The 27,104-nt window shown below is 46.7% G+C and overlaps 1 protein-coding gene and 1 long non-coding RNA gene across 7 annotated transcripts; one reads left to right on the top strand and one right to left on the bottom strand.

Annotated features, from left to right (window-relative positions):
* Positions 1–1,396: 1,396 nt before the first annotated feature.
* Positions 1,397–22,199, bottom strand: znf574 (zinc finger protein 574). 6 transcript variants are annotated; one of them, XM_049026232.1, is made up of 8 exons: positions 18,053–18,243; positions 14,621–14,754; positions 11,704–12,852; positions 11,040–11,607; positions 10,477–10,951; positions 4,132–4,226; positions 2,178–2,617; positions 1,397–1,970 (listed from the first exon to the last, which is right to left on the bottom strand). In XM_049026232.1, the coding sequence occupies exons 1-8, from the start codon at positions 18,159–18,161 to the stop codon at positions 1,512–1,514; spliced, it is 3,429 nt and encodes a 1,142-aa protein (XP_048882189.1). In that variant the 5' UTR covers positions 18,162–18,243; the 3' UTR covers positions 1,397–1,511. The 6 variants fall into 6 exon arrangements, with proteins under 6 accessions (XP_048882189.1, XP_048882188.1, XP_048882192.1 ...); XM_049026231.1 differs by having other exon boundaries at positions 11,040–11,777; positions 11,874–12,852; XM_049026235.1 differs by lacking the exon at positions 18,053–18,243 and adding an exon at positions 22,143–22,199 and having other exon boundaries at positions 11,040–12,852.
* On the top strand, positions 21,258–25,886 carry LOC125749207 (uncharacterized). The gene is made up of 3 exons (XR_007399802.1): positions 21,258–21,373; positions 22,135–22,479; positions 24,978–25,886. It is a non-coding gene; the product is annotated as an uncharacterized LOC125749207 (long non-coding RNA).
* Positions 25,887–27,104: the final 1,218 nt, after the last annotated feature.

The following is a 27,104-nucleotide window of genomic DNA, read 5'->3' as shown; positions in this document are numbered from 1 at the left end:
GGGAGGCCCCACAAATCGAGCAGTTAACTGCCCATGACACATCCGCAGCTGCGATTCGGCTAACGCACCCCCTCCTGCCACATGTGCAGGCTACATGTCCACTTACATTTAGCCATCAAGTGCAGAACACTCCCTGCTTTTTTCAGATGAAGTCACTCCCTTCCTTGGTCATTTCCCCAGACGCTTCCCCACTTGACGCCCGACCTGTCAATCGTGACCTGATTGGTTTGCCGTCCTGTCCGTCACGCCTGACGCTTAATCAAGAAGCAGCTCCTGATGGACCCACCCCCCCCAAGGGTGCTGACAGCAGAACTAAGCGGAGGAAATGAACCACGGAGACATTTTAAGACTACAATCAAGCATTTAAGACAGACTAGAGGTGCCGTAGGGACTCACAACTTCAGGGCTGTGAGCCTCAATACCACCAAAGGCGTGAGAGTGGATTCCGGTTGTGTTTCCGCCACGGTTCAAGGACATTAACTCTGGGTAATGGGCGCCTGTAAATACCTCTTAGCGTGCAAGGGCCCAGCGACGCACTGGACTGACGTCTTACAGTTCTTGGGGCTCACTCTGGATCATGGTGCCATGATTGACCCCGTTTTGGCACCCCCACCAAACCCCGCCCTGAGTGACTCCGGGGGCCCACGTGACATGAGAGCAGAGAGATTGCCCTGGATAACTCCATCTGCCTTGCTAATCAAGGCTGCGGGACATATTTTAAATCCATGTAGAGTTTGCACAGCGTGTTAGTGCTCTCAAGGTATATTGACTTAGCATAGCTCATCTTTGGGGGCGTGCCAATTAGTTAAGACATTCAAAAGTATATACTCCTATTTAAAAAATTACATAAGTGCAGCCAAATCCTGTTAGCTGGCCAACTGCCTCGAAGCTATACTCTTAATAACTGAATTAAGACAGTATAATCAAACAGATAAAATGGTCACATCTTATTATATGGAGCAGCTTAAATGAAAAAAACGAGTCAATGCGTTATAGAATAAAGACTGTTTTTCTGTTTAAGTAACGGCCCTGACATTTTAAGTGGAAGCCAGCCTGGTGAGCGGGGTGTGATTACTCGGAGGAGCCCCCTGAGGTGTCACGATGAGGGAGCCCGTAGCCTGCAGCTCGAGGACAGCAGGCGAGTGACCCGATCTAAATGAGAGAGCGCGTCGATAACACGCCGGGGGGGGGACTGTGAGCCCCCGTGCTGAACCACACGTACCAAGAGCATCTCTGCACCATCACGGAGGAGCTAGCTGACCTCTGTCTGTCCACGTCTGTCTGTCAGGGGCTATACCCCTGCCTCCAGATTTACAGCCAAGAGTGACCCGAGTTGGGGTCACGGTTGCGGCGGTGGCCAGGTCTTGCCACATAAAATGACTTTCAAGGTCCAAAGTGAAATGGGAACCATTTTATTAAAAATTACAAGCCCTGTACATCCAGACACACATTACCCAGCTGTAGGACACCCATCCACAAACCTCACCCCCGAACTCCCCAGGTCCTTGAATCTACTCTATGATGAACTCAATGGCATGCTGGATGTCCTGTCCATCCACTACAGACACGGAGGGGTGCAGGAGGACCACAGAGGATGTCGTCCCCGGGAACGAGACCTCGGCCTGCGGCTGGTTCTGGGCAGAGGTGACGGGAGTGGAGGTCTGCAGCAGCACGATGGTGCGGACAGCGGCCTCGCCTTCACCCTGGCCGGCGGTGCCCTTGGTGGCGGGCGCGTCTCCGTGCACTTTGCTGTGCTTGTCCAGGTTGGAGCGCGAGCGGAAGGTGCGTGGGCAGCGGCTGCAGGTGTACGGCTTCTCGCCGCTGTGGGTGCGCGCGTGCTCCGTCAGCCGCGCCGCCACCGAGAAGCTCTTCCCGCACAGCCAGCAGACAAACGGCCGCTCGCCGCTGTGGATCCGCTCGTGGTCCTGCAGGTGGGGCAGCTGGCGGAAGCGCTTCCCGCACTGGGAGCACTGGGGACAGGAAAGACAGGCGAGAAGGATGGCTAGCTAAGCATTCTCATCACACTACCCATGCTTCAAAAGTTCAGAATTACTTGCGGAGAATGAAGTCTTTTAAAACCCAGAATTTTGGTTCCAAAGGATGCCAGGACCCCAGCTCTGTTGCCTGGCACCATGTCGCACCAGATAAAGACGCCCCCTGGAAAGCGGCATAATTACCTCGTAGGGTCTCTCGCCAGTGTGGGTGCGCATGTGCAGCCGGAACGTGGAGGCGTAGGCAAAGCCCTTCCCACAGTGCTCGCAGCGGAAAGGCCTGGGGGTGGCGTCGGAGCCCTTGAAGGCCAGCCGGCGGCAGTGGGCCAGCACGTGTTCCTCCAGGGCGGCGCTGGTGGCGAAGCGCCGGCGGCAGGGGCTGAGCGGGCAGCGCAGGGGAGTCTGGCCCGTGTGCGACAGCCGGTGCAGATCCAGGCCCTCCTGGGTGACGCAGCAGTGACCGCACATGTCACACTCCATCTGGCCCACGCTCCTGCCCCGGCCCTGGCCCCTGCCTCGGCCCCGCGCCCGGTCGTCCTCCCCGGAGCAGCGGCGTAAGTGCACATTGAGCACAGCCTGGCTCAGGAACTGGGCGGAACAGTGTGGGCACGTCTTGGGCTCCTTTTCTGGAAAGGCAAAAGGGGTGGGGGGAGGGGGGGTTAGGGCAGAGACCACGACCCACAGAAAGCACGCCGGAGAGGCCGCTAATCAGGCACCGTGTCCGGCAGCCAGCTCCAGGAAGGGGTGGCAGATCGCAAAAAACTGCCTGCGAATTGGGTGCAAGTGTGAACTCCCACTGGCGATTGACCCAGAGGCAGCAATAAATAAAATAAATAAATAAAACACAAAAAAAAAAGAAAAAAAAGTATATATACATGCTGAGAAACAATGCTGTGTTGCTAGGGAACCTGATATCACACATTTTCCGCAAAGGCAGCTCAGAAGCACGGTAAATTAATCGGAAAAAAATGTCTTTTTAAGCAACAGTGCATCTTTCACACTAAAAACAAATATTTACCTTCACCATAAGAAGGAATTAATTCTAAAGCCAGTAATATGTAGTATTTCTCAGTATGCGTGGAAGAAACATCAGGTGTGTGTATATATATATATCCAGTGGCACAGACAAAGGACGCATACATGCTGTATATACTGTAGTTCATACGTTAAGGCTACAGCTATATGTACTTCCCAGTGCCCGTTCAGACGTCTATTTTTGTCAAACGATATGTAACGATCAGAAGCAAAGCGGGGCTGGGTTGCTAGGGAACCTGATGCCACATTCGGAGAGTCACGCTAATGGAAAGCTCATCGTCACTCGGGATGCGCGCCACCATCAGACTGCGTTCTTGTGGAACGCCCTTTGATATGCAAGTGAGAAAAGGGAATAATTTAGTTGTTTTTTTAGGACAGTTTTGCTCTTGAACTGAGGGCAGTTTTTATTATTTTTTTGGACATTCGAAAAATGCTTTAAGAAGACATGGCGCGGTGATTTACATTCTTAAAGGGTATTTGTATTTGCAGCATAATTATTTTGTGTTAGCGTTCATCCATCCATCCCTGTTCCATAACTGTGTAGCCAGTGCTGGGTCAGAATGAGCCTGAGGCCAGATCCAGGCAGCACAGGGCACCAGGCGTGGGGCGCGAGTCCATCACAAGGGACACGCTCAGTCACACAATCACACTATGGGCTAATTAAAGACAGGATTGGAAACTCCCATGTCACCACCTGCTGATAACAGATATAACACAGTTCATCAGGTCTGCAGTACCTACCCAGCCATTCAGTCACAGCTGAGACTTATCTCATATTCCAAAGGTACTCCATTTTTAAAACGATTATTGAACACATTAAAGTCATAACTGCAATGCATTTAAGGTGTTTACCACTCTTTTAAAGCATTTGTCCCCAGAAGTCCTGTGCTCTTCACACAGGAAAAAAATACCCAGCGAGGGTGGCTGTTTTAACAGGATTAGGCAAAGGGATTATTATTTATGCGGCTGACTTAATACCCAGAGTCGGAGTGTGTGAGGCGAATTCCTGCAGAGAGAAAAAAAAACCCACGTTCCCGTTTACGCTTGGGATCCTTAGCGCTGCTGGGGAGGAGGAGAGGAGAGCAGGGTGGTGGGCAGGACGCACCTTGGTGTGTGAGCGAGTGCAAATCCAGGTGTTTTTTACGCCTGAACGACTGGCCACAGGTTGAGCAGGTAAACTGGTTACCAGCATGCTGGAGCCTGCAGGGGTGGAGAAAGGAGACAGGTAACAGGTACATATCCTAACTACAGACACTTTTCCACTGCGCGAGGCGCCATGCTTGTTGTTTTTTTGTTTAAAAACTTCTGTTGATGCACCACTGGTATGAAAACTGACAGCGCTGCAGAACGACATCACAACAAAAGCTATAGTACATTACCTTCACAGGTTTTTTTCTGCCTACATCAAAAACACATATTTATACTTTTCCCCTGTTTCGTTTCGTTATTAGGGCATTAAAACACCCATCAAATTTAACTGTACGGCCATATTATATACGGTAATAATTTTTATTAGGGCATCTAATCACCTACCAAATACCCATTTTACCATTTTCAAAACCTTTACAATTTACAATGACCCTTCTTCGAAAAAAGAAAATAGACAATACAGTAAAATTCATTAAACAACAAAAAGGGGAGATTAGTGTGGCATTTAAGATTAACCATTAAGCTTGTGTGTCTGTCATTCTGTTTACTGGACAGAGCTCACTTCTCTCGCTTTCATTTCAGGAAGACGCTTCTCTCCAAGATGCTCCCTCGCACGTGTGTGTGTGTGTCCTAGAGAAACTGAACTTTTTACACCTTTCTAAATTCCTCCCTCGGGTTTCGCCTCGCCCCATGTCTTGCGCTCTCCTTGTCTGTGGCTCGCCGCACTCGTTGCCAATCGCAGCACCTTTCACACCTACAGGATTTGGAGTTGCCAACAGGTCCAGGTATTTAGTCTGGTAGATATCTGGCGGGCATCTGCAATGCATCGGTGACTTTGTCGAGTTTCACTGTGAACAGTTTGGAGAGAGTGATCTCACACCGATTTGCCTCAGATCTGGGAGATTTTGTCAGCGATTTCCGAAAACTGTTGGCAAGCGGAAAATCGGAGCTAAAACAGTGACATGCACCAAGAGGGTAAAACAAATCATCCAATGAGAAAGTTGCATTGAGACTGTGAAAAATGCTAGGAGCACTTCTAGATTTATGCATATGTAAATGACTGGTTAAAACGAACAACAACCAATGCTTTGAGATGGCTACTGTAATCTAGGTCAGGGGTCACCAACTTTTTCGAAACAGAGCTACTTCACGGGTACTGAGCCATATGAAGGGCTACCAGTTTCATACACTCTTCTTAAATCATGCATAATATGCTTTAAATGCTTTTTTTTTTAGATATTTTTATTTTCAAAACTATATAAATACAGATGTGATTAAAGAATAGTATGGTCCTATGAAATCTGTTTTGTTTTTTCCTAAATTCCTTTTTATTTTTTCAATTTTTATTCTTCTGAATTCCATGTTTTACATTATAATCATATTTATTCACCTAAGAAGTGTCTAATTAGGGAGTGGATGGGAAATAAGAACAATGCAATAAGAAAAAAATCTCACATTTAATGATTGTTATTCAGCCAGCCAGCCAGCCAGCGAACGAATGAACGAACGAACCAACCCCCGCCCGCCCGCCCTAATAACTGTTATTCATTATTGTGCGTGCGTCCTATAAAATCTATTTCGTTTTTTCCTAAATTCAGTTTTATTCTTTTTTATGACTTATTTAGTGCTGGGTTCAGTAGGACATTACTGCTCGAACGAACGAACGAACGAACGAACGAACGAACGAACGAACGAACGAACGAACGAACGAACGAACGAACGAACGAACGAACGAACGCTCAATTTAATGACTGTTATTCATTATTGTGCGTGTGTGCATCCTATGAAATATGTTGTTTTTTTCCTAAATTCCATTTTATTTTTTTTAATGACTGTTATTCAGTGCTGGGTTCAGCAGAACATTTACCGCTTTGGCCAACGAACGAACGAACAAACGCCCGCCCAACCTGCCCAGATGGTGGATGTACATTGTGCTTGTGAGGCGCATTATATACATAATGAGTTAACAATAATCAGATCTGCAAATTCCACCCTAATATACCAAATTACCGAAAAAGTACCCAAGCTGGTTTGGAACTTCAGGTGCTGATTCATGGCCGGAAATCAGTGGAACCAAATTTTTAGTACCAAAAGTACAGTACCTGGTGCAGTAGAAAACACTGAGACGGAGTTAACCACACCCTCACTTGCATGCACGTATGCGGTGAGGTGGTTAATCGCTCCCCCACTCACGCACACGTATGCAGTGACGAGGTTAACCGCGCCGCCACTCACGCACACGTATGCAGTGACGGGGTTAACCGCGCCGCCACTCACGCACACGTATGCAGTGACGGGGTTAACCGCGCCGCCACTCACGCACACGTATGCAGTGACGGGGTTAACCGCGCCGCCACTCACGCACACGTATGCGGTGACAGGGTTAACCGCGCTGCCACTCATGGACACGTATGCAGTGACGGGGTTAATTGCGCCGCCACTCACACACACATATGCGGTAACGGGGTTAACCACACCGCCACTCACACACACGTATGCGGTAACGGGGTTAACCACACCGCCACTCACACACACGTATGCGGTAACGGGGTTAACCACACCGCCACTCATGTGCACGTATGCAGTGATGGGGTTAACCACACCGCCACTCGTGTGCACGTATGCAGTGATGGGGTTAACCCTGTTTATTAAATTAGTATAACCACATCAGACAGTGCAATAGTTATATTCTGTATATCTGTGTGCAGCTGAACCTGTGTATGAAAAGAAGAGCTGAAGTAAGTGATTGTACGCAAGTAGCCCACTCATCAAGCATGATATTCTTTTAAAAGTGCCAATGCAACTATTGCAAGTTATCATATCAGATCAATTTTATCTTAGCAATTAGCAATTGGTAGGGAATTCCTGACCATAATCTTTAAGCTTGAATAAAATGCTTAGATAAGACCACCTCAACACGAGCTACTTCACAAGCTTGGCTTTACTAGCTTCTATTTACAAAGTTGTATACAATATTTTGTTAAGGAAAACCTGCTACAATTTATTGTTTGTTAAAATAACAGAGACCACGTGACAGGTCACTTTCTTCTATCTAATAACATTTTTACATTTGTGTTGCAGCGTACATTTTCATGTAATTTCAAACACGTGCTTCTAGAACACTTAGACCAGCCAGTTTTTGTTAACATTTAAATATTTCGTTTAGATTTGCATGTATTCTTAACCTGTAGCATAACTGCACTGTTACTGAAAGCACTTTCAGATACTATAGGCCTGTTAATCATAAATTCATTTCTCATGGTTTTAATGGCATCCTGTATTGCTTTGACTTACAACTGAATTTTTTTCCACTTCATAAAAATATTCAGATATATATCGCCATTCAGCCGAAATATATTGATATGATTTTTTTCTCCATATCATCCAATTCTAACCTTAACCATACCCTAAAGACTTTTGGCATTTTAAGTTTTTTTTTCCCCATTGTATTCCACATGGTAAGTTCAGACTCATCACATTGTGGGGAAATCAGGTCCTACAAACCTACAAAAACGCGTGGGCAGGTGGACGCACGCACGCACCCACACACACACACTCAGGCCAGCCTTATCCTCTAGGCCAACACTTGAAAATCATGTGCCATAACTTGACGATAACAAACTAACGTTGCATGATCATCAGGAAAGCGTGCCCACAGAAAGCACCATGTCCACACTTCTGAGACAGAAGGACGATTGCAGCCTTGAACACCAGAAAGGACCCGCGCCGAGGACACCGTACAGGATCAGTTAAAAATAAAACGATAACACCGCCGGTTTTGGCTGAGAGCAGCAGATTTCAAGGAAAAATTAGTGGTTGAGAGCAGCGCAGGAGAGTCAACAAACCAGCCCGCTAGGCTGGCAAGCCGACAATTACAGAGGGGCTGACATTTATGGCAAGATATGCAAACACTTATTTTCTGAGCGGAGAGGCCGCATCACGCCAGTGTTTTGTTATCATCCGCCAAGGAGGAAGCTTGGGCACGAGGCGCTCCCACAGTTTAATTACACACTTTCAATAGTCCCCCAGCAAAGCCATTGCTGGTTTCCATCAGGCAGTTGTTAGGAGCCGGCCAACACGTCTTCCCCTTTCCTCCAGCCGTGCCCCATGGCTCCCTGCCCGCACACGCTTACTTCCCTGGGGTTCTTTCCCTTCCCATGTGGAGCACTGCGGCCCTTCTCTGGCTGACGTTCTTGCCTCGTCAGCTGAGGAGAACAATACCCCCCCCCCCCCCCACCCCACCCGAAAAATAAAAAAAAACACACGCGTGTTGCTCTCCCTTCGTCCTTTCCTTGGTCACAAGGAAAATGCTGACGCTTCCCCCCAGGGAGGGTCAGCCAAAGACCTACACCTCTCCCCTGCTATAGATGGAGCCCCTGACCATGAGAGGAACAGTGGCCTCCCACGGTCTCCCGGCAGACGGACGACTCACCGGCTCCAGCTCACCAGCTCTAAAGATCCCCAAGATGGCTCTTTAAATTCTCCCAAGCCCTTGCCTTCGCTAACAGTGCTGATCGCAGCTTAGAATGTGTCAACAAGCCAGCCACCGAATGTACTTACGCTGACCGTGGGGGCAGTGCGCTCCTATCCTTCACTGTGACTGTTAAACCAACCTTTTTAACACCTTACAGCCAGTGTGCGCATTTATTTCTGTTGATCACCATTTTGCTCTGTAAGCGTTTACTGCAAGCCCCTGACATAAATCCTCACACCCTCCCTATTCCATGACAAATGGACACTGGCTACTCTCCCCCTCCTGCTTCCCTACGGCAAGGGCAAACACATTACACTGTCTGGGCCTCAGTGTTAAAATGAGCCACCTCTGCCGTCATAGTCTGTTTCCGTCAAGAAAGATAATGACTCCGAAACCTACAAATCATCTGCATCCGAGTTTTCCCCACCGAGAGCATCCTCTGAGTTTTATGGACAGGGATCACATTATCAGCACCAGCTGCATGGGTACTCACAGTGCATACCAGTCCTACAGGTACTCATGGGACAGTGGAAATCAGTCGCACAGGTATTCACGGAACCGCGGGAAATACCCGTATAGATACTCAGGGGACAATGAGTACCAGCCACGCATGTACTCAAGGGATCGTGAGTACCAGTTGCATGGGTACTCAAGGGACAGCGAGTACCACTAACAAAGATACTCAGGAGAAACCATGTACCAGCCACAGGGGTACTCACAGGACATCAACTAGCAGCCGCACGGGTATTCACTGTCAGTGCCAGCAGCCCAGATAAATTGCTCACTTACTTGCATTTATTGGGGAACAAATTATACCCATTATATTCATTTTTTGAAGCACAGTTTTAAAATATTTCTAATTTTAATGAAATGTAAAAATGGAGTGGACTTTTTAACAAGAAATTGTTGAAATACTGAATTTCATTTCCTTTGAAAAAATCTGGATCCCCATTATTAATTTTTCAATAATTCATCCATCCATCTTCCAACCCCTTTTCCTGAGCAGGGTCATGGGGGGGCTGGAGCCCATCCCAGGCAGCACATGACATAAGGTTGGGGTTCATCCTAGATGGGATGCCAGTATATCAGACACGCATTCGCTATGGGCAATTTAGAGATGCCAATCAGGAAGGCAGGATTCAAACACCCAACCATGGAGGTGTGAGGCAACAGTACTATCCACTAAGCCACAGTGCCACTCAGAGTTTGGAAATACTCCAAGTTAATTATGAGAGCAGAAAGCAGGTTATATAAAGAGAGAGAGCATGTGTATGCTGTTTGTCCATATCTGATTACTGATGGTGAACAACGACAGTCACTCCTGACCGCTTTCTGCATTTCCCTTGGCTGTGACTGATTCCTGGGGGAATGGGCCCTTCAAAATGGCTGAGACACCCACCACGTTCAGCTGCTGTCCGAAAGCTCAGCCTGTCAGCCTACAAATGGAGGCCCAGCACACGTCTGCACCCCTCCCTTCATGTCAGCCCACTGGACCAATCCGCCGTCCCCCCCCCACCCCATACAATCCTGGGAAACAGAGACAATCCGCTAATTGCTATACACGAGGCACTAAGCATGCATTACGGCGATCGCTAAGTACTACAGCCAATGCGAGCCGGTAAATTTCCCAGAATCATCTATTCGAATAAACACGTTCATTAAAATACTTTTAGACGGGCGCTGACAGCGATCACTACAGTAATGCAATCATTTCAAAATCAATGGTGTCTTAATTAAATAAAATACAAGCTGGACACGCACAATAAATCCCCCCCAGATGGACCAAGCTCTGCTCATGCCCGCTTCCTGGCGAAGATGGCCCCTCACCTGTGCCTCTGAAGCTGCGAGCGCGTCTGGAAGCTGGATGGGCAGTCGGGGCAGGCGTGGGGACGCTGGGTGCTGCCGTCCGGCTGGCCGTGGGCGGCCTGGTGCCGCTTGAGCGTGCTGGAATGTGAGAAGGACTTTCCACAGACCTGGCAGCAGTGGGGCCTGGTGCCCAAGTGGGTGCGGCTGTGCCGCATCAGGTTGCTGGGGCAGGAGAAGGCCTTCCCGCACACCTCGCAGCTGAACAGCTTCTTGCCCGTGTGGCTGAAGACATGGGCGCGGAGCAGGCAGCGGCGCGTGAACGTCAGCTCGCAGTAGGGGCAGGCGTGGGGCAGCGGCGTACGCGACCAGTCCCGGTACAGCTCAGCCGGCGTGGCCAGGCCGCCTGCCGATGGCTCTGATGGCGGCTCTGCTCTCGGTGGCAGGCTGGAGCTCCCTGTAGCGTCGCCGGTCCTGTCCGCCTCCTCCGCCCCATCCTCTGCAGAGACCGTGGACAGCATTGGCTTTTAGAATCACGGGGACGCCGAGCATGACGCAGGTGCACATGAAACTCCGCAAGGCCTCACCTCTTCGCCTCTTCTGCAGCCGCACCCCGTCAAAAAGCACTACGGAAGCCCCTTTGGATGGGTTCTGGTGGACGTCCGTCCCCGGGGCCCCCGCAGCGTCCTTGGTGATGCCGCGGTGCTGCCTTCGGTGATACAGGAAGAGGGTGGTGTTGGTGAAGCCCTCGTCGCACTCGGGGCAGCGGTGCAGCACCTCCCCTAGGGCGTGCTGCGTCTTGCGGTGCTGCACCAGCTCAGACTCCGTGCTGACGGCCAAGCCGCAGGTGATGCAGAGGAAACTGGGGCTCATTGTCGTGGCCGGACCACTCACGTCTGGACCGAGCTGTTCTATATCGGCCTTGGCAGTCAGCGAGGCGCTCGGTTCTGGAACCTTTCGGGCTTCCTCTGCCTCCTGCATGGCTTCCTGACACCCATCTCCCCTCTCTGGTAGAGAATCAGCAGAACCAGAACACCCTGTTGCATTTATGCTCCACTGCCCAGCCCCCTCCTGCCCCTGTTCAGTCTCCATCTGCCCCTGTCCAGTTATGTCCTGCCCCAGTCCAGCCACCACTTGTACTTGTTCAGTCTCCACCTGCCCCTGTCCAGCCTCCTGTTCAGCCCCCACCTGCCCCTCCCCAGTTATGTCCTGCCCCAGTCCAGCCACCACCTGTACTTGTTCAGTCTCCACCTGCCCCTGTCCAGCCTCCTGTTCAGCTACCTCCTGCCCCAGTCCCACTCCAGTGCCCTCTTGCCCTTGCTCAGGTGCCTCCTGCCCCAGTCCCACCCCAATGCCCTCCTGCTCCTGCTCATGTACCTCCTGCCCCAGGCCCACCCCAGTGCCCTCTTGCCCCTGCTCAGGTGCCTCCTGCCCCAGTCCCACCCCAGTGCCCTCCTGCTCCTGCTCATGTACCTCCTGCCCCAGGCCCACCCCAGTGCCCTCTTGCCCCTGCTCAGGTGCCTCCTGCCCCAGTCCCACCTCAGTACCCTCCTGCTCCTGCTCAGGTACCTCCTTTACCAGTTCTACCCCAGCACTCTCCTGACCCTCCTCCTCATGCTCCCTCTTTCTGTGCTGCCTACGGTGGTAGAGGAATAGGGTGGTGTTAAGGAAACTCTCGCCACATACACTGCAGCGGTGAAGCGCCCCCTCCAGGCCATGATGTGTTTTGCGGTGGGCCACCAGCTCTGGAACCAGCCTGAAGCCACACCCACAGTCCACACATAGCAGGCTCTGATTGGCCACTGTGATCGCACTGGCTTTTCCCCTCCTGCTCCCTCGCTTCTTTGAGTTCGAGTTGCTGGTCTCACCGCCATCCTGAGAATTCTGTACATCAGTCAACTTCATCTCCGAAACAGACCAGCTGACATCGGGCCCAGTCTGCGCCTCAACCCGTCCAACCTCCTCCTGTTCTTCTAGGTTCATCGGGCCCAGATTCCCCGGCTTGCCCACCTGCAGATAAGAGTGATCCCGGCTGACCGCCGTTTCCCCGTCTCGGAGCTCTGCATACGATTCCACTGCAGCCTCCACCCGGGCCTCTTCTCCTGGCTCAGCTGCCCCTGGCTCCCCCACCCCATGCCATCCCTCGGTGTCCTGCCCGGGGGCCACCGCAGCCCCTTGGCACTCGTCCAGCTTGCGGTGCTGCTGCCACAGGAGGAGCGAGTCGAACAGACAGCCACAGTCTCCGCACTGGTACCGGATCTGCACATCGGAGCCGAGGACACATTCGGTTTCCGGAACAGGATTTTGCTCTTGCGGGTCGGAGGAGTCCCTAGGTTGGTCTTGTCCTTCAGGACCACAGGGGTTCAGCAGGATACAGCTGGCTGGCTCCTTTGCAAGGTTCTGTCCATATGGGATACGGGAGATAAGGGAGAGGTTGCGCACAAACAGCCATCTCTTTCCCAAGCTGAACAACTGACAACACTTAAGACAAAAAAAAGAGCACAAAGATCTGGCTCTGGGATGATTAATACGGATTTAACATTACTCTGGGTGAAACGGGGACTGAGAGAACAGAATAAAATAATAAATAAATGAGAGAGTTCCAGAGACATCATTAATCTCGTTCACAGCAGGGACACGGCAGCACAGGGAGCAGAGTGCGACTATCGCAAATGCAGCACCAGGTTGCGGGTCGGGCTCAGATTCTACACCTCAGAGCTCTCTGCTAAACTCGCTCACGGCTTGTCGTTACCATTACTGCTGAAATCGCTATTATTAAAGGACTTTCATAGTAATGGTTAAACATTTCTGAATTCCCATATTACAACAGAAACTAAATATGTAAGCTCTTTAAATCCTAAGCTAAATGATTTTATGAATTAGCCTGATTTAAATGACAATGAAAATGACTGAATCTCTGTTTAGCTACTATTACGCTACTAGATTTGACTGCATTAAATGTATGCAAAATTCAACAGTCCTTGTGAAAGCAATGTGAACACTCTACAAATTCTACATATTACTAGCTGTTCAAATCCATAAAATGAATAAGTTAGTGGTAAAATTATTCCCGCTCACAAATCTAACTAGCACAGCAAGGAGTGCATGACACATCCCAACTGAATGGATTGCAGGCTGCAAAGTGATGTGATGTGATGTGACGTGAGAAAGATGTGATGTGAGAAAGAGCCAAGACACTGGGGGCCATGGACTGGTGGACGGGCTCACAGGGAGCGAAGATGCTGGGTGGATCAACATCGGTCTGCTTTGAGAGTCACGCCACTGACGTGACTCAGTGACCCCATTTAGAATCACCCTAACGGGCGGCAATAAAATATGAAACGGGAAATAAAGGAATTCTGCCACGACACACCAGCGCAAATCGAATGTCTCACGGTACCAAGGTTCCGTTTATCGACGGGTGTGTTTTTGAATTGTCTTACAGATTCTCTGCGGTTTCCTAATGCCGCCATACAACACCCCGAGGAGCAGTCTCTAGTGAATCAGAGAACATGCTGCACAATCGAGACGCGAAGCGCCTTAACCATAGGCTCAAAGGACAAGTAAGAGCTTCCAGATGTCTAGTCAGTCATAATTAGCGTTTGAAAAACAGCTGAAATTTAAATTCAGAGTAAATACCTCTTCAATTCTTACTATACGTAAACAGTTCATTTAAATGCAAACTCTTCTTGAACATCACATAGAAATTATGAGAATTAAGTTATGATATATGATAATTTGGTCAATGGTATGCAAATGGAGATAATTAAACAGCTGACAGGGACGTGGGCCAAAACGTGCACGTGACCCAGGTTTTTACGGCGTGTCGAGACGCGGCAGCGGGGTTTCCCTGTCAGGAAGCCAACGAGCAATCCATCAGGGTGGGAGTGATACATCACCCTGGAGCTCGGACACTCCTGCCAAGCCTCCGCCTGAACCACGCCACAACTCAAGTAGCAGTCTTCCTGTCAATCACAGCTTTGCACCGCACTCTTCCTTCCTGCTAAGGATTTAAAGCCGCGATCCAGCTAAGTTAGGGACACCAGCAGCTAAGTCCAGGAGTACCGTGGCATCCAAACCTGTGCCGGTTGACCACTTGACACCGGTGTCACGTTCCGCCTTGTTAGCTTGGACCCCTCAGCCGCCTCACAGTCCTGTTTCCGCTCACCTCGTCCTGCAGCCCTGACATCCCCGTCTCGACCGCCTCTGGATTGCAGGTCAGTTGGTGAGCCAGTACAGCCTCCAGGGAGTCGAACTCCTGGTAGCAGGGGAAGCACATGTACACAGAGGCGTCGTCCATCCCTGGCAGAAAGGAAAGCAAACATACTGAGGGTACACCAGCTGCCAGACCATGACATTCTGAAAAAGGCGGCCTGATTTCCCTCCGATGCTCCTCTGCCCGTTTGAAACATAAAAAGGCCAACATTTTGGCCGGCATTAGCTGAATTCCTAGCTGACCTCCACATCTACTGCCAGTGCCCTCATATCAAAGAAGATTCTTAAATACACACATTTAGGTCAGGACAGCACAGCAGACATTAAAGAAAATAATTAAAAAGGAGAACATTTCATCTGCCATATTTAATGCTTACAGTCACGGGGCGACCATGTGCCAGCCCTTCCCGGTGACCGAATACGCCTCTCTCAGGGCGGGTATGTCTCATTCAGACGGAGAGCGCAGGCCTCGCGGCAGGCGGAACACCGCAGCGCGTCATGTCTGCCCTGGGGGTGTGAAAAAGCGCCTCTCCTCGTCTCCCTCCCCGAGCAGTAAGTATTCGCCAAGCGACTGCGAGAGACGCTGGATGCTGTGCTAACAGATGGTCAGTTACAAAGTGTTGGCTGAAAAATCTGTTTTAATATGCTGGCACTTTAAGTTAAGTCTAACGCTAAGCTCCATGGCAACACCACCCATTGGATTAAGAAACAAGAAAAGTCATATTTTTAAACATTAAAAGTCAAAGTTCACGTTCACATTTTGATAAGTGATTGCACTATATTATACACTGTAGCCATCAGGTCTCTCATACTGTATGGCTACAGGCTCATGTAACATACGTGTACCGTACGTGGCTATGCTGTACCTGACAGCGTAGATTCTACACAGAAGTATAAATTAGCCTTAGAGGTAATTTACTTGCCTAATACTATCACCTCTTTCAACCACACATTTTTTTTTTGTTTAAATACACATAAATTAGATGTAAGTAAAGTATGTATGGCTCCTCTATACCATGACCCTGCACTGGATAAGTGGTTATGGATGCCTCCTGCATCAAATAGAGACACGCCTTCATGACTGATTTTTTTTTTAATAATATATCAGTCACGTCACAATGCGATCTTGAGCTAGGGGTTCTGCTAGAGAAAACCTTTTTGAAATGCACACCGGGCAGAACAGGGCAGCTTTACATAACGTAGTCTGATGAATCACAGACACCCTTCAACAGATCAGCCATAAATAGCCACCGCTGCAGCGCACGAACGGACTTTGTCTTTCAGCTGGTTCACTGGAAGGTGAAAACAAAACGGTGACTTAACCGCCTCCTCGTTTGTACGCTGCAATACACTAAATTCCCAGGTATTACAGACACTCTGACACGGCTCACTTTGGTCCCTATTTTAATCTGTTAATCTCACAGATCATTACAAATCAGGCGCACGTGAACATGTGCTCCAGTCACCCCATATTTCCTGCATTGTTTAGACAGGCAGGGAGAAGGGGGGGGGGGCATTTTGCTCCAGGGACAGACCCACCCACCCCCGATGACATCTGGTCTCAGGCTTGGTTGTGCCAAATCATAATGTGGGCAGATTCTCCAGCTGTCTCTAAGCAGCCAATGGCCCCAGTAATGAGAGAGAGAAGGCTAAGATTATTCAATTTGCATAATAATTATTTCAATCAGTAAGGTGACACGGCGGTTATCAGTATTGCCTCACACCTCCAGGGTTGTGAGTTTGATTCCCACCCCTGCCACTGCGCGAGCTGAGTTTTCATGCTCTGCCTGTCTCTGGGAGACTGCATCCTGTGATAGACCAGCACCCCATCTAGAGTGTCCTCTGATTCATGCCCTGTGCTTTCCAGGACTGTGACCCTGTACTGAATAAGTGGGTCTGGAAGACGGATGGATGCAGTCTGCCTCACTTTGGGGGGGGGGGGGGGGGGGGGTGAGCAAATGAGTGAGCAGATAAACCAGTACACACAGCAGACTAAGAGTGACGACAGGGCCTGACAACAAACCGCAGATTTAGAGATTTTATTGCATTTTACATTGCACTGGATTATACCGCAAATACCCAAGTGCTGCAAAGAAATAACATGTAAAACACAAGGCAGATTGTCCTGCAAACATTGGGAGTCTGGAGTCACCACAAATGCTCCCCCCCGTAGATTTTTTTTTTAAAAAGCTGAATCAATACTAGTGAACTTTGAAACTGGATCAGACACCCCCGAGGGAAAGGTAGGAGATTAAAGTCAATAGAGTGGAATATATCCTAAGCAGGTAGAGAGCATAAACTTTGCCACAAGTAAGAGGGGGTACTTGCTTGTAACTGAGGGGTATGCTAATCGAAAACGATCTGAAACATCCTTCAATTAATCACATGCAAGATAAGAGTCATGCATTTAAAGAGTCAATGTCTCGTTTACTACTAGATATAATTTCACTAGTTACTGCTTCTGCAGCTCATATGTGACTGCTGTGAAAATGGGTGCCTTCTGTATACAAAAACTAAATTAATATAAATTAGAAATTAAAGTTTAATGTTGCTAGAATGGTTTCATTTTGTTGAAAAGAAAATGGAAATTCTCAGCTACATAGATGTTAAACACTGCAGATGTATTTTCTTGACATGCTGACCACAATAAAGAAATTGTACTAAATGCAATGGTCAGCTGAATTAGGAAACCAGATTAAAACAGCTTTGTAGCCTGTTTTGAAGGAAGTATTCAGCACAGGAGTGACTAGCAATATGTGAAGAGGCTAACGATGCGTGTACAGAAGAATTCGACACTTCTTCAAACCTACAGGAAGCATGGGGCTCGTCATCGGGATAAAAATTGAGCAAGGAGGTGTGATCTCCATTGCCAGTCAAAAACATATTTCTAATTTATGATGATGCATATCCCTGGCTTCATTCGCAGTCAGTCCACAACTAATTAATAAAGACGCTTTCTGATAAAAAATTTCTACTTCAAATAAATGTACAACTGCCGCTTTGTATCAAATATACAAAATCACACGTCATGAGGCAAATATGAATTTGTACTAGATTAGCGGCCTGTTTTGATGAAAATTTTTGCTGGGTAACGGCTTAAACGGGTATGAAACTGAAACCTAAACTTTCGACTTCATGCTACCACATAGCTTAGATTACGTCTCAAGTTACGTGCCTAAGCATTTTATATGGGCTGATGAACTGATACCAAGTTACCAAATTAAGTACTTTAGGTAAGTTTGCATGACAGTTTCGAGGCTGGCTGACGGACGGGACTAATGGTTTATAGTCGGCAAGTCGGAGGACTGGGCTCAAGACAGCATCCGAGCGCCGCAGCAGCTACATGAGGAAAAAGGTGCCGTGATAGGCGGCTGGCAGTCCTCACACTCTTCCTCGGTGGTGTTATGGCGGCCCAGTAACAAACAAACCAAATGGGTGCCTCCTTTCCTTCGGCGGGGTAGCGACCCATCTGAGCCAGCTCTAGAAATAAGCATGAATACTCCCCTCTAAATTCAAACTTCGAGCGACAAACAAAAGCTTAATTTGTCCCGGCACATTCAATTTGAAAATTATTTTACTCACCTAAAACTGCAGATATCGCAGTCCACAGAAAAAAATAAGCAAGAACTTCCTCGCCCTCTAGTAACGATGCAGCTCATTGGTTGACCAAAGTTTAGTAAGCGCCAATGAAAAATAGGTACAAGAAGGGAGGTTGCGTCATAATACGTAACTGCGAGTCCGCCATTACTAACTGCAGAGAACGTGGTTATTAATTTTGATTCAAGATTATGTTGCAGTTTGTGACTTATTAACTAGTCATTGTGTTAATGCTAACATAATATTTGAGATAAAACATATTAATGCACAATAAATATTTCACAGGTAAATATGTATTAATTTCAACCTCCCACATTAGTCTCTAAGCTAGTTATTATATATAAAGAATTGGGAAAAAATAATATTATAGCCTTCAATGTTATAACTTCGAATAAACCAGAAAATATATAACGTACTTATCATATATTTTGTGCTCTCCAGATAGAAGCTAGTTTATTGAAATACATTAAGCATTCGTAGAACAATATCTTGTCAGGTGAATGAGGTAATGAGAATATGGTATGTAGCTCGGAAGGAAATTGGAAACTTGCCAAGCACTTCTGCTCCTTAATTTTGTTTCCTGATCCTAAAACATGGCTGGCATACTGGTTTTAAAAAACAGACTCAGTTATTATGACTTGTTTTGTTTTTCATTACTAACCTAGGGGGCGGCATGGTGGTGCAGTGGTTAGCACTGTCGCCTCACACCTCTGGGACCCGGGTTCGAGTCTCCGCCTGGGTCACATGTGTGCGGAGTTTGCATGTTCTCCCCGTGTCATCGTGGGGTTTCCTCCGGGTACTCCGGTTTCCCCCCACAGTCCAAAAACATGCTGAGGCTAATTGGAGTTGCTGAATTGCCCGTAGGTGTGCATGTGTGAGTGAATGGTGTGTGAGTGTGCCCTGCGATGGGCTGGCCCCCCATCCTGGGTTGTTCCCTGCCTCGTGCCCATTGATTCTGGGATAGGCTCCGGACCCCCCGCGACCCAATAGGATAAGCGGTTTGGAAAATGGATGGATGGATTACTAACCTAATAATGGATCTCTGACAGTCACTTAAACTTAATGGCTTATATTTTTACTTCTGATCATTTGTAGCCTAGACCATTGCCCCCATTTTATGTTATAGTAATCAGAACAAATTAAATCCCTTTCAACCAGTATACAGCTCTATAAAAATTGAATGTTGTTATATTATTTTTTTGGTAAATAAAGTCTACATTCTTAATTTCAGAAGTCAAATTCACACAAAAAATAATGGGATTTCAATTAGATAATCCACATTTGTAGAACAAGAACAGAAGGGGAATTGATATATTCATGGTAAAAATAAAGTCAATATCATTTAAGGGACTAAACTGAAAGTACAGCCTTACCTGATGAGGTGTATTATAGGAAACTTCCCCATGGGTAATTGCTTTGCAGCTTAATGCCATACACATTTATTTTAGGGTTTGCTTAAACATAAGTGTACTTGTTGGTTAATAAAATGCAAGCAGCTCATAGTGAGATGGTGGAAAGTTCTGTTCCCTGCATTTAGCTGATTCAGTGTATTCAGTTCAGTTGGGAGACTATGCACACATCATTAATTTTGTTGTTCTGCCACATTGTTAGCACATAGCAGCTAAGCCTTGGATTGAGTTGCAGCTCAAGGATTCGTAAAAAGGTTATAAAGCAGTTTAGAGGGTCCATGAGTGTTACATGCAGGTACAGACATGCTCCATATAATTGTCAGGTAATTGTCCACACATTGTAAAGGGATTATGGATAATTTATCAGTTTAAAAAGCATTAAGACGTAATTTTTCTTCTATGAAGTGATACAGTAGTTATTCTTGCCTTGGTGCGTATTTGTACAATGAAGGAAATTAGCTGGAAAAGCACCAATGTTCCTGCAATGCAGTAAATTTACACCAGTGTATACTCAAGAAGGCACTGTGAATGCATCAAATATAAAAACGGACCAAGACTGAAACAGAGCCATTCAGCTATATGTCAGCTATTCATTTTTAGCAACTTACGCACTTAGAGTCAGAGGACAAAGGCTGTCCCAGGTGGTAAGGGAATAAATGGGAGAGGAGCCTGCCTGCATGGCTCATACACAGTTTGGTTACCGCTTCATTTGAACCACAAGCCTTTGAACTCAACCCAGGCAGACAAAGTCATATAAGCAAGCAAATAACCAATTAAAACTAACTGTTTTGGCCATACATCAACCAATTGTTTAATCAATTTACTATTCTTGGTTGAAAAACAAGTAATAAACATTGCTTACAACCCTTCTGTAGAAAACCACAGCAACAGCATCAGAGTAATAATGGAAACATCAGTTCTGCCCCGTCAGACGTGAAACAACAACAGCTTGAGTCCCATAATGCTCCTGTAGTGTAAATGAACATAATAAGCTATTACAATGAATTAAACTGCTCAAGTTCATTTAAGACTCTTGATATTTTGAGTACTTTTACAGAATGAAGGGCGAAATATTTGGTTTTACTCCACAATGAATTTATTTCTGTTGTTTTTCTTTGTAATTTCACATTTAATCTACATCACAGTCTTTTGCGATTTTCAGCTGAAGTGTTAATTTTATTGCATGTTAGGTAGTACCAGGTACTGTGTTAAAGATGAAAATTAAAAGCACACACACCTTGAAAAGAGTATTGGACCTTCACTATCTGAAAAATTTCACTAACACTATGAGTCTTTTCCATTCCAACTTGTCTAAGCAAAATTTATGCACTATGGAAATAATCAACATTAGTCATATCGCAGTGTCAACACGCACCTGATGTATTGCTGATTGTCTTCTGTGAATTGATGAGTTCATTTTTTTCTTTATATCCTCCAAGCCCGCCACCTTTATCTTGTTAACACAGTGAAAATTCAGGCGCTCTTTGCAATATCCCTCCAACTGATATACCCCCACCCTCCACTCACTGCATCACTGCACATATGAAAACACACGGAACAGTGTCCATGACGCACACACCAGTCCTCTTCAAAAGGAAAATGTCTACAGATGGACATAGCATACAAAACATAAGCAAAAACCTCACCTACCCTGGATTATACACAGAGCAGTCACTGGAGACGTGTGACTGTTTGTGTAGGTAATTATTGGTAGCATTGGGTAACGATAATGATTATGAAAAGGGTTTGAGATGTACTGTACCTTACATGCCCTTGCAATTCTTGAATCTTATTTGTTTAGTTGTTTATTGTTATTTTTGTTGGCAAATGTATACTGATACTATAATATGACGGAAGCCTGACACTAAGAATTTCCCAGAAATATCCTCACATGACGATAAGACTTTATTATCATTCCCCTTTCGCTGAATGTCAAACATTCCTGGGAGAAATTAATAGATGTTACATGGCTTTAGTTTATAGAGGTCAGGTTCGCCTGGATATTGAATATCGCAGTTTGAAAAACAGAACAGTTCAGAAGTAACAAAACTAAGGACGTTGTACTGAGGACCCTGGTGAATGTGAATGCGAATTAACCTTCATATGATCAAACAAGCTCTGCTCCTGATGGAAAATGTGCTTTTATGTGTTTGACGTTTTGAAAAGCCTCAGTCAGCTGTGAATCGCAAGTGACTCTGTGTTAAACTTCGAGACGGAGGTGGAGGGTGTAGATGTCAGCTGAGACCCTGGCAGCAGCCAGCTGTGATCCATAATCCAGGATTTTATTGCTAAAATAAGTGTTATTTGGTGTAGATACCTACCTCAGTAAGTATGATGGATGGCATGTGAAATGGCTGAATTTGGAAGGAATTCTCCTTTCCACCCTGTATTATGTATCTCCCAAAGTGACTTTCAGTTTAATATGCCTCCCCTGTTCTCATCTGGCACATGTCCTGCTCAGTGGCTCACCTTCATCCGACCGCCTCTGCTGTGCAGAGCTCCAGAGAGCCGGAAGCCTCTCTAATCGATGACGAGAGGCAAAGCAGGCACGAGAGCACCTGAAGGAACCTCAGGGTGATCAAGAAGGGGGTCAGTCAGCGAACAGAGGCCCCGCCTACCTCCCTGGCAGCAAAGCCTCGGGACTTGATAGCGTCGAGTAAGAGGGCGTTGCAGGGTCGCAGCCCTGGGTTGTAAACTTCACCTCCGCACTTCTTCCACCGCAGTTCACATGGTCATGTGATTCCTCATTGTCGACGTGCTCAATCATTCAGAAGAGTCAGCGTCTGAGCACTTATCTCTCTTAAAGGTACCTGAATGAAACATACAGTTCTAATACAACTATATACTGATGCAGATGTCTGCAGGCATGTCTACCTTCATCCAATTGATTTTATTCAAACGTTTGTCCGCATAAAAATGTGCAAGGTTTTGGGAACTGTTTAAAGGAAGCATTGGGTGGCGATAGATAAAGGGGAGAAAGGACAGGAAGAGGGGGAGGATAAGAGAGCTGGCTGGGAAGCGCTGGAGAGGGAGAGGACAGCAACTTCACAGAATAAGAGTGGGAAAAAAACTGCAGTGGCCAGTAGCAAGAAAAAATGGAGAGTTGGCAGGATACACTCCCATTATGAATATCACAGGTGAAGAACCTGATAGAGAACAAATGCCGTCTAAGCAGAACATCTCTAAATGAAATGGTATTTATTTGAAAGTCATGATGTCGGCACTACAGCCTGGCTTGTGTTTTAAATATATATATATATATTTATATATATATATATATATATATATATATATATATATATATATACACACACACACACTGGAAGTGTTAGAAGCTTCACATGCTGCAAGTTGGCTTTGAAAAGCAAATTCACTGACTTTTCATCATGTAGATCAGAACCCAATTGTACGCCTATGGGGGCAGTAGGGACATGGATACCCTGGCACTTTACAGGGGCCCTTGAATACATAATAATATAAGATTATATAACGTAAGGGCAGAGGCGGCATGGTGGTGCAGTGGTTAGCACTGTTGCCTCACACCTCTGGGACCCGGGTTCGAGTCTCCGCCTGGATCACATGTGTGTGGAGTTTGCATGTTCTCCCCGTGTCGTCGTGGGGTTTCCTCTGGGTGATCCGGTTTCCCCCCACAGTCCAAAAACATGCTGAGGCTAATTGGACTTGGCCCATAGGTGTGAATGTGAGTGAATGGTGTGTGAGTGTGCCCTGCAATGGGCTGGCCCCCCATCCTGGGTTGTTCCCTGCCTCGTGCCCATTGCTTCCGGGATAGACTCCGGACCCCCCGCAACCCAGTAGGATAAGCGGTTTGGAAAATGGATGGATGGATGGATGGATAGATAATGTAAAGGCAGCGAGGGGCCCAAGATGACATTTTATCAGGGGGTCCAGAGATTCTAACTACGCCTCTGCTTATGCCCCTATTCCTCCCCAGTTCCTGCCACACAGTCACTCACACTGTGTTACACCTACAGACTTAGCGTGACAAAACAGTTTCTCGAGCCTGTGGAGGATGCTTGTCGCACCTGGACTCCGTTGCCCCTTCTCGGACAGCGCCGCTATATTTGTGCAAACTGCCTGTTGATGCAACAAATGGCTAATGTGTAATATTTCAGCGGAACAGCTGAATATGTGCAAGAGTCAGGCTTTCGGCATGCTTCTGTTAAGCACAGCTTTGAACACCTGTTCATTATGTTGTCACAGATCTGTCTACTCCAGTGAAGGCCAGGATAGCCCGTTATATAAATCTAGCACCCCGGGGAATATTCTTTATTTAAGCTTTCTTACCCTTAAGCAAAAACAGGTGTTAAAACCAAAATGGGTTCCAATAAATGAAGGTCTACATGCTGTCCAAACATAACAAGGTATTATCTGTTTACATGGAAGGTCTGTCTGGACACAGTACAATAGATGTACTGCACGTTCTAGAACCTTGTGTTCAGAAGAACTGAATTCTCCTTTCTTCACTCATCAGGATAATATTAGTCAGTGGCATTGTGCCAGTCAATTTATGTACGCACATGCCTACCCATGAAATGTATAAGTTAATTATTCAGTCAACCAATAACGGGCTTATATTAACTGAAAATAACACGTCGTTAAACTTACAGTTAACTTGCCGATAATCAAGCTTCCTCCTTGAGATCACATCTCTTAATCCCCTCCCCCATCCCTCATCATTCTTGTCTTTGACGGATAACTTTACAGAGCATCAACAATTTGTCAGGCTGTGACATGCACGACTTATATCTCAGCACCGGTAAACAAGGTTAGCTATCTTTAGCCGTTTATAATTGCTAGCCAAGTCAATGTGCTACTGCAAGTAAAAGAAGGCAACTAAATTGTTTCTGTGTTGTTGCCCCACAGACATGTGCTGCATTCGCCTAAAACTGTCAAACTATATCACGCACATGTCTGCTTGGGTAGCTAATCGATATGCAAGCACAGGCATACTGTGAAGGTGTGTTATGAACTTACATTAATGTTAGTTAGCTAACGTTAGCTAGCAAGGAGGATGGCAGACCAAATGAGTTTGTAAAACAAATACCCATGTGTATGTAATAGCTACATAAAATTTCAAGAACAATAATATCTGCATTTGTGTATTTTTTGTTTTGTGTGTGGGTGTGAAATGGTGCCTACCCACAAATTTAGTTTGCATAACGCCCCTGATATTAGTATCGTAACTGCTGTTGACGTTGCAGTCAAACTTTGTAACAGGCCCTTGATGTTGCCCATTAACTGTTATAGCCCACAATGGGTAATGGGTGTCTATCGTCCATCCAGATGCCCTGGAGGAAGGTGAGGTCACAACCAGAGGTTACCAGGAAGGAACAACTGAAGAAAGGTCCTCAGGATGGTACAGAGGGCCATCCACATCAGCACAATGTAGGTTCAGTTTCTCCTGGGAGGTGAAGCAGCAATCCACCATGTTCCTCCTCATCTCTCCTGCCATCCTGGGTCCCAAAGCACCTGAAAAACTGTTCAGGACAGCATTACTGCAGACTGGGGGCAGAGTCAGCCTCTGCTTCTTGCCAGCTTAACGTCCTTTGACCGACTGAACCGGTTCCCGTTCATTCCTCTCCTCTCAGCATTGGCTTGAGTTTGAGGTCACCTTTGTCTGCATTTACAGTGGGGTCCCCAGACTGGGACAAGGGTATCCCATTGATCTGCTATTTCAAGCTTGGCTTGAAACACGCGACAGAAAGCCAGAGATGCACGAATGAGACTGAAATGGAACAGGGAACCAAAGAAGGGACCAAACAGGAAAGAGAGCCTGAAAAGAGACGTTTAATTTCTCTATTGATAAGATTCTCCTGAACTTTGTTCACCATTTATTGCAAGTTCTTCTGTAAATGTGTTTTTATGGGAAGGATCTACTATCAGGGAAATCCAGGAGTGCGGTAGGGGCATGGATACTCTGGCAGGCTCAGGGAGCCCTGCACTTTACAGAGGCCACACAATACATAAAATTGTGAAATTATATAATGAAAGAATAGGGCTGGGGGGGACACCAGGTGACATTTTGTCAGGAGGATCTAGAATATCTACCATATCTACCTACATGACTGGGAGAAACCCACATAAACATGGGAAGGACAGGCAAAGTCCACACACACACACACAGAGTCATGTAATCATATCTTTTTGGGGACCGCTCATTCATTTCTGTGGGAAAAATGCTAACGCTGACTATGACAACCTTAACCCCCACCCTGCCCTAATCATAACCAAGCAAAATACATGAGTTTTTGCATTTTTAGTTTTTTCATTGCAGTCATGGATTTTTATAAAATAGAGTTTTCCCTTATGGACACCAGGAAACCGGTCCCCATAATTTGCCCCCTACATTTAAGGTATATCTGGACAACACACACACACACACACACGACAAATATGGGATTCAGACCCCCGGCCCTGGCCATCTGAGGCTGCAAGCGCTAATTGCTGGGTAATAAGACTTAAATATTTCAAACACCTGAAACAATTACTTGAAGAATAAAATCAATGAGTGAAATCGTGGCCGTTCTCTGAATTCTTACACTCCTCCATTCTCACTAGAATGGGTGAGCTAAGCAAGATTCTCAAACTGTCAAATGAACCAAGACTTCGACTGAACCAGGAATGTCTACGCAGAACTTAAGTTCAGGTGGCATAGGCCAGGACTCCAGAGAGCCCAGGGAAGTGATGAAGCAGAAAAACACAGACGTGTCGTTTCGTAAGGGGAAGGACTCCAGACGGAAAAGAAAAAACCATTTTTCACTTTTATTGTATGCGTTGCTTATTTTTTTTGTCGAAAAGGCGTGAAAACACAACACATTCATGATACTCTTCCTTTCACGGTTTCTTCCGATAACACAGAGGTGCTATATTGTTAAAGTGAAATTCAGCATAAAATGCAAATTTTAGATTAATAACGAACAATATATCTGGTCAGCTTTATGTCCTTCTAACCCTGATTTGATTTGGTCTACAGCAGAAAGCTCTCTGTTATTTTAACACTCTATTTAGTGTAACAGAAATCAATGCAGTGCTCTCTGCACTGTTTGCTAGCAATTTTGCAGTTGAACACACAATTCAAGGCTAGAGGGGCAGTCAGACCTGGTGCGGAGCAGCTGAGCTCTCAGCTCCTTGGCGCCCCCTTCCTTTGAGCTATAATACACAGCAGGCTTCTGGTTACATCCAATCTGTGTTACCTGGAGGTGGACTGCAGGCTGGGGGGCAACTGGCCTGAATTGGGGCTGCTGCAGATCTGTTTTTTTTCAGGAGCTGCTTCCATTGCTGCAGGGAGGTTATGGAAATACCGCAGCGCTCACCTACGTGAGACCCGGTGGCTTTTGGGGAGGGCGGGGGGATGGTGCTTCAGGCCACTGGTCTGCTGGCAAAGCCTCTCACGTACCAGAAGGTCGACAT

This window comes from Brienomyrus brachyistius, chromosome 9 (genome assembly GCF_023856365.1).
Source record: "Brienomyrus brachyistius isolate T26 chromosome 9, BBRACH_0.4, whole genome shotgun sequence".
Taxonomy (NCBI): Eukaryota; Metazoa; Chordata; class Actinopteri; order Osteoglossiformes; family Mormyridae; genus Brienomyrus; species Brienomyrus brachyistius.
Note: the sequence above shows the minus strand (reverse complement) of the source record. Positions and strands in the feature narration are given on the sequence as shown.